Genomic DNA, 17,500 nt, shown 5'->3' with positions numbered 1-17,500 from the left:
ACGTGTTGGTGCATCCTAGCATGCGAAAAAACGCCACGACTTTCCCGTGATGCTTTGCTTCTGGGGCGACATCGCCACCTTCCATGCGAGAAACCGCGACAGGAAATGCCCATTTAGCTGTCGATAGAATGCCGGGGTGCCGTGGGGTTCAGTCCATTGGCCCGACCACAGAGTCCCACAGAGTACCCCCCGTGTTCCTCGGTAATGGACCGACCGAGAACCACCACGGCCCAATGGGACCAGTCCACCGTGCCTGCCACCCCAGTCCCCAAAACACTGTGGTTAACAAAATAAGGACATACACGCACTCACACACACTCCACCGAGTCCCCTTCCCAGTGTGGTTAACGAAGTAACCATGCAAAGTGTGTGTGAGAGAACCCCTCCCATCCCTCACATCCTTCGCTCCTGCACTCATCCATTTGTTCTGTCCATCCAGTGACTCGACTGGTCATTTATTTAACAGTTTGTTGACGCTTCGCTCCGAGTGTGTCGTGGTGTGGAGGGAAAGAGAGGCCTTGGTTCCATTTACTGAACCAGCTCTTCTTCTTCATTTAGCAATGGGCCTTCATCCTCCTGGGGTACTGTTAAGACCGGAGGGGTGGGAGGTGAGGGTGGATCTTTTCAGCTGATTTGGGGGGGGGTCCCCTCCGTGTCTTTCTGTCTGCCTTCCTCCATCACTGTCTCTGTCATAAGGGATTTTGGCCGTGTGAGTCATTACTTGATTTTGATTTTGTGGCTGACTGATGACTGATGTATTGACCAGTGTCCTCTCTCTCCTCTGTCTCTTGCTGGGGGGAAAAGGCCAGCCTGACCCCTATTAAAATGTCCAGCTAACCCCCCTCATCCGCCCAACCTACCCCCATTCAACATCCTAGTTTGGGTCACCCAGATAATAACAGCCCCTAATGTTATCTCTGAGTTGTGTTATTAGCCAATAACTCAACCTATTAAAAAATCATAATAATAATATTAAATTTAACCTTTATTTAACTAGGAAAGTCAGTTAAGAACAAATTCTTATTTACAATGACAGCCTACTGGGGAACAGTGGGTTAACTGCCTTGTTCAGGGGCAGAATGACAGATGTTTACCATGTCAACTCGGGGATTAGATCCAGCAACCTTTTGGCTCTAACCACTAGGCTACCTGCCTACGTGGGGCAACCTAATCACGTTTAACCCAGAACTAAAGTATTGCGTAATTGGTCAGCTGCTCGATTAAGTTCTAGGTCCATACTTGTTAAGAGAAGCGATGAAGAGATGCTACAACGAGGAGCTCCACCATCTCTCTTTGCAAGTTACGTCTCCTCCCCTTCCGAAATTCCAAAGATGCTAACACCTGTGAAATCGTGATTTGTCCAAATAAACAGTGACGAAAAAACCCAGACACCTGAGCTACTGTTGACAGATTCTTCGGTACCAGATTTTACAGACATAGGTCTGTCCACGAGAGATTAGGGGCAACACTACCACTTCACAACCCTACCACTTCACAACCCTACCACTTGGCAACCCTACCGGTGAGGGTTGTGAGAATGGGCCTGCCATGCTGCCATAGATATGTCCCTCTGACTCAGCGTCCATCTCAATAGTATAGACATGAGTCCCTCTGACTCTGCATCCATCTCAATAGTATCAATATGAGTCCCTCTGACTCTGCATCCATCTCAATAGTATAGACATGAGTCCCTCTGACTCTGCATCCATCTCAATGGTATAGATATGAGTCTCAATAGTATAGATATGAGTCCCTCTGACTCTGGATCCATCTCAATAGTTTAAAGTAGCTTATTCTCTTTGTCTCCTTTCCCTTTGTTTGCTCCGACCTTAAATACCTGTACAAGGGTTAACGTGTTGCTTTCACATTGCCAATGTTTTCAGATTAGTGCAGATTAAGGATGGGAGTCCATTTTGGACTATCGAGGGACAGCCGCCCGTCCCCATCTCTCTGTCTCTGTCTGTTGATAAGCCTGTGACTCATTTCTAAAGAGACCATCTGTTAGTTCCAACCACTAGGACCCAGTCCCAACCACAGCAGACGCAGTCCCAACCACCAGGACCCAGTCCCAACCACCAGGACCCAGTCCCAACCACCAGGACCCAGTCCCAACCACCAGGACCCAGTCCCAACCACAGCAGTCCCAGTTCCAACCACCAGGACCCAGTCCCAACCACAGCAGACCCAGTCCCAACCACCAGGACCCAGTCCCAACCACAGCAGACGTAGTCCCAACCACCAGGACCCAGTCCCAACCACCAGGACCCAGTCCCAACCACCAGGACCCAGTCCCAACCACAGCAGACGCAGTCACAACCACCAGGACCCAGTCCCAACCACAGCAGTCCCAGTCCCAACCACCAGGACCCAGTCCCAACCACAGCAGACCCAGTCCCAACCACAGCAGACGCAGTCCCAACCACCAGGACCCAGTCCCAACCACCAGGACCCAGTCCCAACCACAGCAGACCCAGTCCCAACCACCAGGACCCAGTCCCAACCACAGCAGATGCAGTCCCAGCCACCAGGACCCAGTCCCAACCACCAGGACCCAGTCCCAACCACAGCAGACCCAGTCCCAACCACCAGAACCCAGTCCCAACCACAGCAGACCCAGTCCCAACCACCAGGACCCAGTCCCAACCACAGCATACCCAGTCCCAACCACCAGGACCCAGATTAGGCTGCAGGCTTACCTCAGACACTCACGCTGATCACTGACCAACTGTCAGTTGGCTAATGAGGGACATGTTGTTTGAGTCAGTTTGAGTTTTTCTGTTGAGTCAGAGGAGCAACCTAACGTAAACCACTTCCAGGACTGTACAGTGGCTGCTTCTCCTCACTTCTGGACTCGTGCTCCTGGTTCTCGTTTCCTCTGGGATCTCCTCCTTCAGTCCCTCTCTCATCCCTCTCTTCCTGCCCCAAGGCCAAGGCTCATCCCTCCATCAGGACACCATGCACCTTTACTGCCCATCCATCCATCCTTTTATCCATCCATCTTTTTATCCATCCATCCATCCTGTCCTCTTTCTATTGATCCTTCTATGCGTCCATACCATTGGATGGTAGATGAACACCTTCCATAGTTTACAGATCAATATATCACAATTTATTCAGGAAGCACTTTTTTTTTAAATAACAGTAACCCGGGCCGAAATCACAAAAGAGGAAGCAGACCGTATACTTATTTAAAATGTGCTGAAATAAAGACATGGAAATAAACACACAACACGTGGTCCCAGTCTCTTCTGTTGATCACATGGAATAGTGTCCTTTTTCACATGTGATTAAACTAGTCAGTGTGTGTGTGTGTGTGTGTGTGTGTGTGTGTGTGTGTGTGTGTGTGTGTGTGTGTGTGTGTGTGTGTGTGTGTGTGTGTGTGTGTGTGTGTGTGTGTTTTCCTGCATCACTGCACCTGCTCATCCATTCAAACTGCACTAAACGCTGCCTGAGGCAGATCCCCATAGCTCTCTCTCTCTCCCCTCTCCCGTCCCCCTCTCTTTCTCCTTCCATCCCTCTCTCCTTCCATCCCTGTCTCCCCTGTCCTGTCTCCCTCCCTCCCTCCTTCCATCCTTCCCTCATTCCATCCCTCTCTCCCTGCTCAGTGCTCTATACAGCAAGACAGAGGTGCTGAGATATAAGCTGTAGGTGAAAAGTGAAGTGTGGACAGCTGAACTGTGCATCGGATGTATACTATAACTGGAATAGGTGTCAACATTACAAGGGTACAAACGGGTGTCACAGTAACGTTTAGACAGGTATATCACTTCAAACCGTTGAGCGCTATGTGACCCTCTCTCCTCTCCTCTCTCTCTCCCTCTCGCTCCCTCTCTCTCTCATATTCTCTCCTCATAGCTTGTGTCAGAAAATCAATCAGTAGTTCCACAGGAGGAGTGCCTCATAGAGCTGCTAGTTTTCTCTCATCTGAGAGCACGCTGAATTATTCAACACACACACACACACAAGCCTTCCCTTCTTAAGACTGGCAGGTTTCAGACACAGACAAACTCAATGCACTGAGTCATATCTTCAGTCAGAAATGGCCAAATCAAACAGCACATGGATTGAGGGATGAATTCATTGTAGTATTCTGATTTAGTTGTGATTGACAGATTAGCCTGATTATCTTGTCATGATACTAGTTCTGGTGTTAGCCATGTTAGCATTACTGGGTCTATTGGGCCCTGGGGGATTCAGAGATGGGGCAGGGGAGTACAGGAAAGGGACCATGGGAAAAACTGCTCCTTTGAAATGCTGTGTGTTTGTGTTGCATGTGTGTGTGTCACTGGTTAAGAGTTTCTCCTTAGTTGCAATGTAAATACAGCTGTACTGAGTGTATGTGGGCTGTTTGTCCCAATCCTGGAGTGTGTGTGTGTGTGTGTGTGTGTGTGTGTGTGTGTGTGTGTGTGTGTGTGTGCGTGCGTGCGTGCGTGCGTGCGTGCGTGCGTGCGTGCGTGCGTGCGTGCGTGCGTGCGTGCGGCTATGTGAAGGTGTGTGTCTGTTAACCAGGTGCTGGACCACTCTGTTCTGTCACTTGGCAGTGCTGCTAACTGATATGTCAGAAAATCAATTAATTACTTTTAAGTAGCAGTTAACTGCATCCAAACAATACAGCCCCATGAATTATAGAGGAGGTGTGAGAGTGCGTACGTGCAAGCCTCACATTTTTTCCCCTCTATTTTAACTTGAGAGTCACTATCACTGCGTTCACAATGTTTGATTACAGAAACATTCAATTCCTACTGCTGTAAATCTTCTACATTAAACTTACAACAATCTGCTAACACTTTCAGTGAGTGAGTGATGAGTGACTGAGTGACTGAGTGATGAGCTCTTTGAAGCTCTATGAGACTCCTCCCCAGGCTGTATCTCTCCATCGATCCCTTGTTCAGGGAGGTGGTGAAGGTGAGGGGTGGAGGTGGTGAGGAGGGGCGAGTGTGTGGGTATTGATCCTCAGTGTGGCCCTGGTGCTGGCCTCAGGGTGGCCCCGACTCTAGAGACAGCAGGGGACAGACTGCCCCTGGCACAGAGAGAGAGACTGAGAGAATGAGAGAGAGACAGAAAGGACACGAACACAGCAGTCCCCTAAGAGAGAGAGAGAGAGAGAGAGAGAGAGCGAGAGACTGTCAGAATGAGAGAGAGAGAGACAGAAAGGACACAAACACAGCAGTCCCCTAAGAGAGGGAGAAAGAGAGAGATAAACAAGTATAAAGAAAAAGACGATTAGAGGGACAGTTCAATCCACGTCCCCAAAGAGAAACTCTGACCTGCAGAGATTGGCAGAGTGGAAGAGGAGGTTCCAACCAATTAATACAGTGTGGTGACAGAGGCGACGCATCCTGTCAAGCTTGTCCCTAGTAGTGCCTTCACTAGACCATCATGACCTGCTGTGGGGTACCAGATCCCTGCAACACACATTCGGTGTCCTGTGGTACTGCCACTGGTGTACCCAGAGTTCCGTTGGGCCCAGGTCTGTGGGATAGTGACTATGAGTGGTGGATTCGGGGTGTGTGTGGAGGACGACCCAGAAACCTCAGTGGCCATGCACCAACCTCAGCCAGACCAGAGGACTGATCCGTGTCATGCTAGGTGGTTTCCAGGAAGCCAGAGACCAGCCATAGTGGTCATGTCACCTCAGGAGCTGTCACAGGCAAATCAAACTGTCTCCGTTGTTCTAATCTGGTGTGCAGATCTTCCAGTGTAAGGACCGTGTGGTTCCCAAACTCTGGCGTGAACCACTGAGAAAATGGTCCTTCTTCATGTGATCCACAAACTCGATGACAATTACTTAAAACACAAACCAGTCTTTATGGCTAAGACCAACTCAATCCCCTGCTCTTTGCCTTTATTTTCACTGTTTGTCAGAACTTTAGAAAAAGAAGCGAGGGGGAGAGGTGAGAGAAAGACATGGAGGGGGGAGCGATGGAGACAGGAAAGGAGAGAGAAAAATCATTTGAGTCACTAAATGAAATTAGCAGGTCTGAGTTGCCTGAGGGCAGAGTGATGCCGAGTCCCCCGGGGCTACGCTTAGTGAGGGAATATATTAAGCATGAGTGGATGCCATCCGTTTTCCCCTCCTTTCTCTCCTTCTTTCTCTCGTTTTCAGTTTTTCACTAATATCTTGGGCGAGGGGGGGAGGTGGGTAGGGTGGTGGGTGGGTATAAAAGGATGAGGGTGAGAGTGAGGGGGATCTAGCTTTCCATATTCCTGTGCTGGGTCTTAAAAACCCACCCCACCGTTCGCTCCGCAAGTACCCAGAGACGAAGCATGAATCCTGGGCCCTTCTCCAACTCCGGTCCCCTGTCCTGGGCCATGTACCTGATGAGGAAAGGCCGAACTGGCAATGGGCTCTTTGGTAATCTATCCTGCTTTTATTACTACACCTGCGTCTTCGTCTACCCCTTCCTCTTCATCGTTATCATCAACATCATCACTGTCTGCCTCTCAACCACTGTCGTCTTTGTCAACCCCTTCCTCTTCGTCGTTATCATCAACATCATCACTGTCGGCCTCTCAACCACTGTCGTCTTCGTCTACCCCTTCCTCTTCATCGTTATCATCAACATCATCACTGTCTGCCTCTCAACCACTGTCGTCTTTGTCTTTGTTTGTCAAATTGAAAGACATTTGCCCTGAATCTTCCTCATCTCATCTTTACCTACTGCTATTTCTTCATGATCTTCATCATCATCCCCACCACCATCATCATCATCACCCGCTTCCTCTCAGCCTTTTAAATCTTCTTTTGTTTACTTTTCTCTCACCTCTCATTCTTTCTCCAGTCTGTTTTCCAATGTTGTCCTGAATGGGGTTATGAAACCAAGAGTGAAACATTTGATTGATACAACATACAACAGTTTTTATTTCTGTGTGCTGTGGCTGTATTTTGGTTTGGGTGGTTCACCTTACTTGATGTTAACTGATGCTCAAAAAACAATGAATGAATGAATGTCTTATTTTACATCGAAAAATGTTTAGCCTATATTACTCTGTAGGCCTATAGGTTCATGGGTAGGCTAAATCCGTTGTTTTATGCTGATGACTTGTCATTTAAACCAATCATCTCTCCAGAATTGATTATTTCCCAATGCAATGGAAGCGGCCTCCAGTTAATCGCGCAAACATGCTGCAGCGTGTAGCCTCGCGACGCATATCGATAGATTTGATAGCCGACTACATACATTATTGATCAAGCAGTTTGCGCCTATCCGATTACCGCTGCTCAGAGGTGAACGGGACGAGAGGAAATCCAAGCCTCTCGCTCTCTCTCTTGTTGAACTCTCCCTGCCTGTCCCCTCAAAGTAGCAGTTCTTCCTTTAGGCAACAGTAAAGTCGGTTCATTTGTGAGGAAATATTTCCTTACATTATATTGAAATCTCGATTTCTTTTAATGATTGAATATTTTAGGCCGTGATTGTAGGCTATAGGTTTTTTATTTCAATATTATAGGCAACCAACATTTTTACGGCTACGGCTTTCAAAAATCAGACTGCGTCACATTTCTTTAGCGTGTGAAAAAACAAAATTGTATTTGTTTTAATTAGAATCGAATCTATTTAATTTGACGTGTCATATAAAATATGTCATGTAAATAGGCTATATGCTTTGTTTTATTGTTTATAACAATGGTCTAATTATTAGCACATCTCCAAGGGGACATTTTAACTGAGCTTTGTGTTTTATTAATGAAATCCTAAATGTATATACGACGATGTTAGAATAGGCTATAATAAATTAAATCTCCAATTATAGATTTAGTGGGATCCGTTTGCAATCAAATGTATCTCGTATACTCTGTTAAACTGATGTGTTGAGAACCGCTTCATCAGTTTGAAATATTTTGTGTCCTAAATTTCAAACATAAATGTAGTCCTAATTTGTGGCCTATTGTTTGGTTGTTGTTTAAAGTTAAGGGACCATCTGGCATGTGCTGGTCGGTTCTGCGTGAAGTGCTGTGGTGTGCTGCATTGTAAAAGATGACATTATCGGGGGCGGCAGGTAACCTAGTGGTTAGAGCGTTAGGTCAGTAACCGAAGGGTTGCCGGATCGAATCCCCGAGCTGACAAGGTAAAAATCTGTCGTTCTTCCCCTGAACAAAGCAGTAAATAAGAATTGTAAACAATAATTCGTTCTTAACTGACTTGTCTAGTTAAACTTTTTTTTAAATGTAAAGATGAGTTGTGTCCATCTCTCAGCACGGATATATTTCAACACAAACAATTGTCACAAAATGCGTTTCCAGTCAAATGCTGAAACAGCGGCTGGCCCGGGCCTTGCCGTCACGACACACACCTGCACAGAGATATAACTAGGCTACGTGAGTCATTGGATGTGGTTATAACGGACTTATTTGATTGACTGAATTATAATGCTGTATTCAAGGGGACATGATTGACTTTAGAGCATTATGTGGTTTTATTGTAATTATTATTATGATTATTCAGCCATGTCACAAGTGGCTGGCCTTTTTTTTAGGCGATTTAGCTTCTGCTTCTTTTATCCGGAACCATTGAATCACATTTCCAGTAAGCTGTTTGGATGTGTCAGTGAAGTTGGTACATTTAAACATGAATAATCACTCAACATTCTGCTCGCAGCCCCATGCGCCCAAGAGCATGGGAAATAAGCCTAACTGAATTAAAGTTCTTCTGTAGGCCTATGTCAACACTTCCTAAGTAATGGAACATGGATTAATCAGAGGGAATCCACATAAATATTTTTTATCCGTTATTCTAATAAAAAACATTTTTTTTGCCTTGATAATGTGTCCATTGCAAAAAATACGCACCATTATCCATTATTTCGTTACGGCCTAAATGAATCAATCCAACATCAAAAAGATGTTAGGACAGGAAAATCAAGTTCGGATTCTTTGCACCGTGTTTCCTGTATATAGAGCAAAAAGGCCAGTCACTTTCTATCACGGACACTGTAGTCGGTCCGGCCAGGCGGATGCGTAAGCCGTTACATTTTTTATCATCACCCCTGTGGCTATACGTTCTTAAAACACAGGGAGAGAGGAGAGAAACTGACAGTTCTCTAAAACTCCCCGACAAGGCTGTCAGACTGACCTCTCTTTGTCAAATCAAACTGAAAAACTCATCAGACGAATACTTTCTGCTGAGCTCTGCGTGTACAGGTGGACTAGACTCTTCATAGTCATCATGGCAAAGACACATAGCCTGTGGCGATGAATATTGAACTGGTCAATCGAAATGAGCTAAACATAGGAGAAATCATAATTTTGGATTTCAGAATAATTTTGTTTCTGCTTTGATCTAAATTTGAAAGTAGCCTACAATGTGGGGTTAAATCATTTCCATAGTGGAACATATTTACACCATGCAAAAATATTCACATATATAAGATCGTCTGTTTTTATTTACATCGTCACGCAATGTAAAATAATTCTCTACAGTGAGGCCTGCGAGTATGTTACAGCTTTCCATTTGCCAGGAGGTGATTTAGATCGTATGCCGCCACCTATTGTTGATATTTGGTGCAGCCACGACCTCCACACTGCGCACTGACACCACAAGGCCTGGGAGGTGCTTTAAAAAGTGTTCTATGGTCACACTTCAGTAAAAGTCAAGATACCTTAAAGAAAATGACTCAAGTAAAAGTGAACGTCACCCAGGAAAAGTCTAAAAGTATTTGGGTTTAAATGTACTTAAGTACTCAATTGTCATAGGCCTATTTGAGTAAAAGTTAAAGCTATACGTCAAATTCCTGCTGTACTTTTGGGGGTCAGGGAATACATATGGGAGTAAAAAGTACATATTTTCTTTAGGAATGTAGTGGAGTAAAAGTAAAAGTTGTCAAAAATATAAACAGTAAAGTAAACATACCCCCAAAACCGTGCGTAAGTAGTACTTTAAAGTATTTTTACTTAACTACGCTACTTTACGCCGCCATCTTTATGTGGCAACGTTGTTTTCCACAGTCGTGGTAAACAAAAGGTAACTTTCATGCTTACTTGTAGATAACTGTTTATTTGAAGTCTTGTTGTTGAGGATGAGAGCCTACATTCGGACACCGTGAAAGCTGAATTTTAAGCACGCGCATTTACGCTCTGTCACACTATCATGAAATACATCCATTGATCAATGTTTTTATTCAGTATGTCTGTGTTGTGCATGGATTGTGGAACCTACTATAACGTCAACCTCTAAACCCACATCACGTTGGACACTAGCCACAGTGCTATAGAAGGGGTATAGGCCTATATGAAATGGAACATCGTCCGCAAAATGCGTCACTGTGGCCTCCATATAATCTATTCGCAGATGGGTTATATGGTTAGAGCGGTGACGTGGTGGCTATTGCTGATATCATATTCCCCGAATAAATCAGCGCATGACCAATATGTCCACTGGAACAGTACACGCGCCCTGGAATTCAGCAGAATGGCTGTCTTTGTATAAATGTCCCCCTCATCGACAGATGAGTCATTTGAGCTTCTCTCTTTACTTTTCCCGTTATAGGCACATAGGCTATGTCTTATTGGCTAACGTATTGCATGGATATTTACTCATCTTATTTTGTTATGGTGTATGCAGACTATGTTTCGACACCGTCACGAGAAATCATCCGGGAAATATCAGGCATTAGGTAGGCTAAAGTGTATTTTCAACTAAATATGTGTGTTTGGTGTCCAAACGCATAGGCCTAATTGTGATTTGGGCAGTTTTTTTGTGAACAATCATTTTAATCCACCTTTCAATATACTTTCTTGTATTTTTTGTTTTTGTATTGGTATCCAACATCCAATTGCACGCTGTTGACTTTTATGTTAAAACCACAATACTAGAGCGCGACTGCTGTGTCCGTCTCTATTCGGGCATCGTGCACCGCAGCCCCAAAGTGGAATTCCATTGACTGGCCCGAGCCTTCCTTAGAGCCCACAGTTCTTTATCCCTGGACGGACGCAGCTCTGATTGGTTAAACCCTCCCGTACTCTCCGTAGTTGCTCGATTCCATTGGCTGAGATCTGTCTCTATGCAAATCCAACCCTGGAGGCACGCATTCCAGCACTGCCGACTGACTGCCAGTAAAACCCTGCCTCCCACTGTCGGGACGTTCATTCATACGCAGAAACTCAACTCTATACACAACCGGAGCATTCAACAAGGGTTTGTCGAAATATAAGGCTGTTTGCAGTGACACATCCTAGCCTATTCCTCGTTGACATTCCAGACACTATTTCTAAAAGCGAAATTTAAGTATTAAAGTTTTTTCCGTCTCCCATGCTGGCACGCATAGAGACGAGAAGATCCCTATTGCGAATTGGGGAGCCATAGAACATCCATCAAAGTTGACCTTTTGTGGCGAGTAACTCACAAGTTATTGAAGAACAACAGAAGAGGAAAATAACAGAAAAAAGAACCCAACTGGACTTTCTTATTCGCTGCTCGCTTGCTCATTTGAATGCGCCCTGAGACGTCCTTGAATGACGGTCGGGTTTTATTTAGTATCTGGTCGGTGGATGCCTCTTCAGTTTATGTGTCCATAACACGGATCATGGAATGAGGACTTCACACACCAAGATTTAGCGGGATGTGTGTAATTTGTTAACCGAAGGTCTTTTACTCCCCTACAACGCATAGACCCAGTTTTATTCGTGCCCACGCAGGTACCTTCAGACTGTCGTCTGATTTCCACTGTTGATCCACGTGCCTTGGGACAGTTCATCTAACGACAACGGCTTTACTTTTTGAGGCAAATATCAGAAGAAACATAGAGCTATATATTCCACAGAGTCCGTTTAACTGGATCCTACTGCGGTGTACAAATGGTCTTCCTTTGGGACGCCAAATACGGTACATTAACTTATTTTCAAATTTTACGCACGGTTGAATATGTGTTGGTATCTATACCCATCTTGTCCTGTCTAACTTATCAACACCATACTGTGGCAGAACCTGTGTATTATTATTAACCAAGATTTCAACTTCCCTCTGAACTGTGGTTTAGTGCTTTGTGCATGCTAGGTTCCAAATGTAGCCTGTAGCCTAATCGCTGTGAGAGAAAAAACCCGTTGGCGCCCTGCCAATTATTACGTTTATTTCCTCTTCAAATTCTGGTTTCGGTGTGTTTCTTGGCTGTATGAATGCGCGCGGGTATAAATGTAAGCACACATGTCAACACACACGCGCACGCACACACTTGAGGTTAGGCTACATTAATCAGTTGTCACTAGATACCACAGCCACAAAGTCATAAACCCCGCCTATTTATATAATTCTTCCTTCTTAAAAATGTATTTTGAAGCTAAATTTAACCCTGAACTTAACCACATTGATAATTTATTCCTAACGCTAAATTAAGACCAAAAATATAATTTGAGTTTTCATTAAGTTTTACGATAGGCCTACAGCCAATTTCAACTTTGTGACTGTGCTAACTAGTGGAAACCACATTAAAACACATGCAAAGCACATTACTTCCCCTCTCATCAACGGTTTATAAATAAATCCTTCCATCCACAGCGCGTGGTTTGCTGTTAGTATTGGATGGTTAGATGAGAGCAACACGGAGTTGGAGTTCAGTCCAGTTCTGTGTTACACTACTCCAAGTTCTGTTGAAAGAGCGAGAGGCAGCAGCGGTTTTTAAACCCCAGGTCGTTCCAAACCGCCAACATGTGGCATCGATTGTGGTTGGCTTGGCTGAGTGGCAGACAGACAGACCGACCGACAGCGCGCGCCGGGCCCTGTCAGACACAGCATCGCTGGCTGTTTTTTAACGGTTTGGTTTCACGTGTCTCCGGCTCTCCAGGGTTGGGTTCCGCTGTTGTAATTTCACTGCGCTCTATTCTGAGAACTTGTATAATTCTGTGCTCTGAAGGCCAACTTGAAACTACATGCACATTGAGAAACAGAATAGAAAATACTGATGATATGCACAGTTCAAAATGTGAATAGCCTAAATTAGTTTTTATTTACTTATTAAGAAGTTATATGCCTTATTGACATACTGTTGACTCAATAGTGTGTGTGTGTGCGTGCCTGTACGCCTGCGTCGTGTCTGTCTGTGTCCTCACTCACTTATTTATCTACATCTCCATCTTTCTCCAGACCCAGCACCTGGTCGGCGCTTCTCCCCCCCTTCCACCACCCTGTTGTCAGGTAAGATGAGTGAGGGTCTGCCCCTGGGTGCCCAGGAGAGCAGTAGCGCCGCCCTGGTGGGAAAGCTGCGTATTGCAGACCGAGGCATGGTGGAGGTGCTGTCAGAACACCCTGGAGAACTGGTGAGGACAGACAGCCCCAACTTCATCTGTTCTGTCCTACCCACACACTGGAGGTGCAACAAGACGCTGCCCATCGCATTCAAGGTGAGTGAGGGAGTGTGTGTGTAGTGCTATATTCGTTGTTTTATTTTGAATAATTTCTGGAGGCTGTAGAGGAACGTTTTCCTGCGCAAATTTAGTCTGATGGCAATGTTTCTCATAAATGTCTATGTATGTTTGTGTCAAATAAAATATATACAGTCCCTTGCGAAAGTATTCGGCCCCCTTGAACTTTGCGACCTTTTGCCACATTTCAGGCTTCAAACATAAAGATATAAAACTGTATTTTTTTGTGAAGAATCAACAACAAGTGGGACACAATCATGAAGTGGAACGACATTTATTGGATATTTCAAACTTTTTTAACAAATCAAAAACTGAAAAATTGGGCGTGCAAAATTATTCAGCCCCTTTACTTTCAGTGCAGCAAACTCTCTCCAGAAGTTCAGTGAGGATCTCTGAATGATCCAATGTTGACCTAAATGACTAATGATGATAAATACAATCCACCTCTGTGTAATCAAGTCTCCGTATAAATGCACCTGCACTGTGATAGTCTCAGAGGTCCGTCAAAAGCGCAGAGAGCATCATGAAGAACAAGGAACACACCAGGCAGGTCCGAGATACTGTTGTGAAGAAGTTTAAAGCCGGATTTGGATACAAAAAGATTTCCCAAGCTTTAAACATCCCAAGGAGCACTGTGCAAGCGATAATATTGAAATGGAAGGAGTATCAGCCCACTGCAAATCTACCAAGACCTGGCCGCCCCTCTAAACTTTCAGCTCATACAAGGAGAAGACTGATCAGAGATGCAGCCAAGAGGCCCATGATCACTCTGGATGAACTGCAGAGATCTACAGCTGAGGTGGGAGACTCTGTCCATAGGACAACAATCAGTCGTATATTGCACAAATCTGGCCTTTATGGAAGAGTGGCAAGAAGAAAGCCATTTCTTAAAGATATCCATAAAAAGTGTTGTTTAAAGTTTGCCACAAGCCACCTGGGAGACACACCAAACGTGGAAGAAGGTGCTCTCAAAATTGAACTTTTTGGCAACAATGCAAAACGTTATGTTTGGCGTAAAAGCAACACAGCTGAACACACCATCCCCACTGTCAAACATGGTGGTGGCAGCATCATGGTTTGGGCCTGCTTTTCTTCAGCAGGGACAGGGAAGATGGTTAAAATTGATGGGAAGATGGATGGAGCCAAATACAGGACCATTCTGGAAGAAAACCTGATGGAGTCTGCAAAAGACCTGAGACTGGGACGGAGATTTGTCTTCCAACAAGACAATGATCCAAAACATAAAGCAAAATCTACAATGGAATGGTTCAAAAATAAACATATCCAGGTGTTAGAATGGCCAAGTCAAAGTCCAGACCTGAATCCAATCGAGAATCTGTGGAAAGAACTGAAAACTGCTGTTCACAAATGCTCTCCATCCAACCTCACTGAGCTCGAGCTGTTTTGCAAGGAGGAATGGGAAAAAATGTCGGTCTCTCGATGTGCAAAACTGATAGAGACATACCCCAAGCGACTTACAGCTGTAATCGCAGCAAAAGATGGCGCTACAAAGTATTAACTTAAGGGGGCTGAATAATTTTGCACGCCCAATTTTTCAGTTTTTGATTTGTTAAAAAAGTTTGAAATATCCAATAAATGTCGTTCCACTTCATGATTGTGTCCCACTTGTTGTTGATTCTTCACAAAAAAAATACAGTTTTATATCTTTATGTTTGAAGCCTGAAATGTGGCAAAAGGTCGCAAAGTTCAAGGGGGCCGAATACTTTCGCAAGGCACTGTACATGTGTGTGTTTTGGGTGTGTATGTGTTGAAGTGTCAGTGTAGTATGTATGAGTGTGTGGTTATTGTCCAATGAGTGTACATCGAGCTTCTGCCAAATTTTTGTTGTTGAATAAAATAAGGTGGTCAATGCAAATCGTCTGGGAGGCTATTTGATGAACTGTTCAGCAGTCTTGAGGGTAGAAGCTGTTAATGAGCCTTTTGGTTCCAGACTTGGCGCCCCGGTACCACTTGCCGTGTGTGTGAGATGGTGCTTGATAACTGGCCATGAGCAGTACCCAATCTCCCAACCTCATAACTAGCTACCAATAAGCCATTTCAGGCTATCAATCAAGTTAGAGTAGCTAGCTTGTCTAACTATCTTAGTTGGCATGCCAGCTGGCAAGGTTGATAGACTTAGAAAAGCAAGCAAGTACTAAATGTACTGAATTAGACTCACATTCCTTTCAATATTTGACTCAGATTTGAGCAGAGATTCAGAGAAGCATATTTAGTTTCAGGAGGATATAGACCGCTCAAGATGAATGGTTACATATCCACAATTTTTTTTTTGTGACATAGAATTAAGCGTAATGATTATGGCTCTAGATTGCCGGAAAAATCTGTTTCAGGTGTTTGAAAAATGCTAAATTCTCCAATTTACAGACGGACCCCCCCCCCACCCCTGACATATTTTGTGCCCCCTCAGATTATTGGGGTGCATGACGCCCCTGGTCACAAAATAAACTTTTAATTGGAGAATAATATTATTATAGCCATAGCCTACTTCCTTTACAGTTTTTCACTTTGTAATGCAGTTCTCAGAATTGGAATGATGCACGTCAATGTCTTCCAGTTGTTTCATTAGGCTGATGTCGTTCTGGGCATCCATAATGGGAATTATATCATCCAAGTAAAGTACTTTTAAGCACTTTAGGACAAAAGCGTTTGTGAAAAAATCCATAGAAAAATACTGTGAAATCAGATTGAGGGAGTTGTAAACATTATGTACATTATAAACAAAGTCATAGGCGGATGTTGTTGCCATTAAGTGTGTGTTTGTGTCTGGATGTTGTTGACCGTCTGCTTGAAGAGCTCTATAATCGTTTCCTCATTATTGTTTGTTCTGCAGGGCCGTTTTCACGCTCCACCAAACCTCTCTCTCATGTCTGACTTCCGTAGCTCCCCAACAGTCCTCGAGAATGTAAACTATACTGGGACTGCCAAACACCCGTATTTTACATCTCTGCCGCGGGTGTGGGTGAAGGGGGGTTGTGTGTGTGTGTGGGTGAAGGGGGGTTGTGTGTGTGTGTGTGTGTGTGGACTAAAGATGTAGTTTCTCAGTTGAAAAACAGAGCAGAGCCGTAGAACCCATGCCCGATATCTCCTCTGTACATTTGCACGCTGATTGGTGGCCATGATTACAGTTAATATGAAAATGACTCTCCCTGGGTCTATTTGCTTTGGGTGTGGAGCTATTCAGTCTGTAGTCTGGGCGGCTTTCTGGAGCACAAAACCACCCAGACTGCCCTCCCATTTAGTAGACTAAATAGATTCAGAATGAATAATTAATTCATTATGAAGTACTAGAATTAATAATTTTTCGATATTATTTATAAAAGTATAAACATAGTTGAATACACTCTGAATAGAGTGTTGCAATATAACTAAAGATGCTCCTCTTTTACCAAATACATACTGTATATCTACCCAGGGGCGCAACTTGGTTTTAGACGTGGGGGGGACATAATGGTTATTATTATTATTTTTTTTTTAATTATCCAGTCGAAGAAACTCTCCAAACATCCTACCCGACCGCTCGGAGGCGTCCTAAAACACACTGTTGCCCCGTTTTGTATCTCAATCCAATGATAAAACATGTCCCCCCCGTCCCTAGTAAAGGTTGCGCCCCTGTATCTACTTGATAATTTATGTTTTGTGTAAAGTGTTCAATGTAAATTACTTGTGTAATTATGTTTATGTATTGTCTTTTTTTTGTAATGTGCAAGACAAGCCATAAAGTTTCCATCTATCTGACTGTGTCTCTGTCTCTGTCTCTCCTCCTATTGCCGTAGGTGGTTGCCCTTGGTGATATCCCTGACGGTACCTTGGTCACGGTGATGGCTGGGAACGATGAGAACTACTCAGCAGAGCTCCGCAACGCCACGGCCGCCCTCAAGAACCAGGTGGCTCGCTTCAACGACCTGCGCTTCGTAGGCCGCAGCGGACGAGGTACACACACACACACACACACACACACATATATATAGATACACTGATATAACTCTCTCTCTCTCTGTCCCTAACGGACGGTGAACCGCAGTTACTCCAAATCAAGTGCAGGCAAATGTCCTGCCTTATCTATTTAAAACACAGGCCTCTCTGTACATAAGCTACTGTTACTGTACACACACACACACACACACACAC

General features: G+C 44.5%; 1 protein-coding gene across 4 annotated transcripts in view; it reads left to right on the top strand.

Moving 5' to 3' along the window:
• The first annotated feature begins 6,267 nt into the window (after positions 1-6,267).
• Positions 6,268-17,500, top strand: part of LOC139412897 (runt-related transcription factor 1-like) — a 22,833-nt gene continuing 11,600 nt past the window's right edge. Inside the window, exons 1-3 of one of the 4 annotated variants that reach the window (XM_071159730.1) lie at positions 6,268-6,355; positions 13,074-13,330; positions 17,146-17,302. In XM_071159730.1, the coding sequence (XP_071015831.1) occupies positions 6,268-6,355; positions 13,074-13,330; positions 17,146-17,302 (502 nt within the window). Of the gene's footprint in view, positions 6,356-11,067; positions 11,820-12,669; positions 12,745-13,073; positions 13,331-17,145; positions 17,303-17,500 lie in introns of those variants that run through there. The other 3 variants (XM_071159731.1, XM_071159733.1, XM_071159732.1) reach the window with 3 other exon arrangements.

Source organism: Oncorhynchus clarkii, chromosome 7, assembly GCF_045791955.1.
Source record: "Oncorhynchus clarkii lewisi isolate Uvic-CL-2024 chromosome 7, UVic_Ocla_1.0, whole genome shotgun sequence".
In the NCBI taxonomy this organism is placed as follows: domain Eukaryota; kingdom Metazoa; phylum Chordata; class Actinopteri; order Salmoniformes; family Salmonidae; genus Oncorhynchus; species Oncorhynchus clarkii.
The sequence above is the reverse complement of the archived record's forward strand: the minus strand, read 5'-3'. Positions and strand labels throughout refer to the sequence as shown.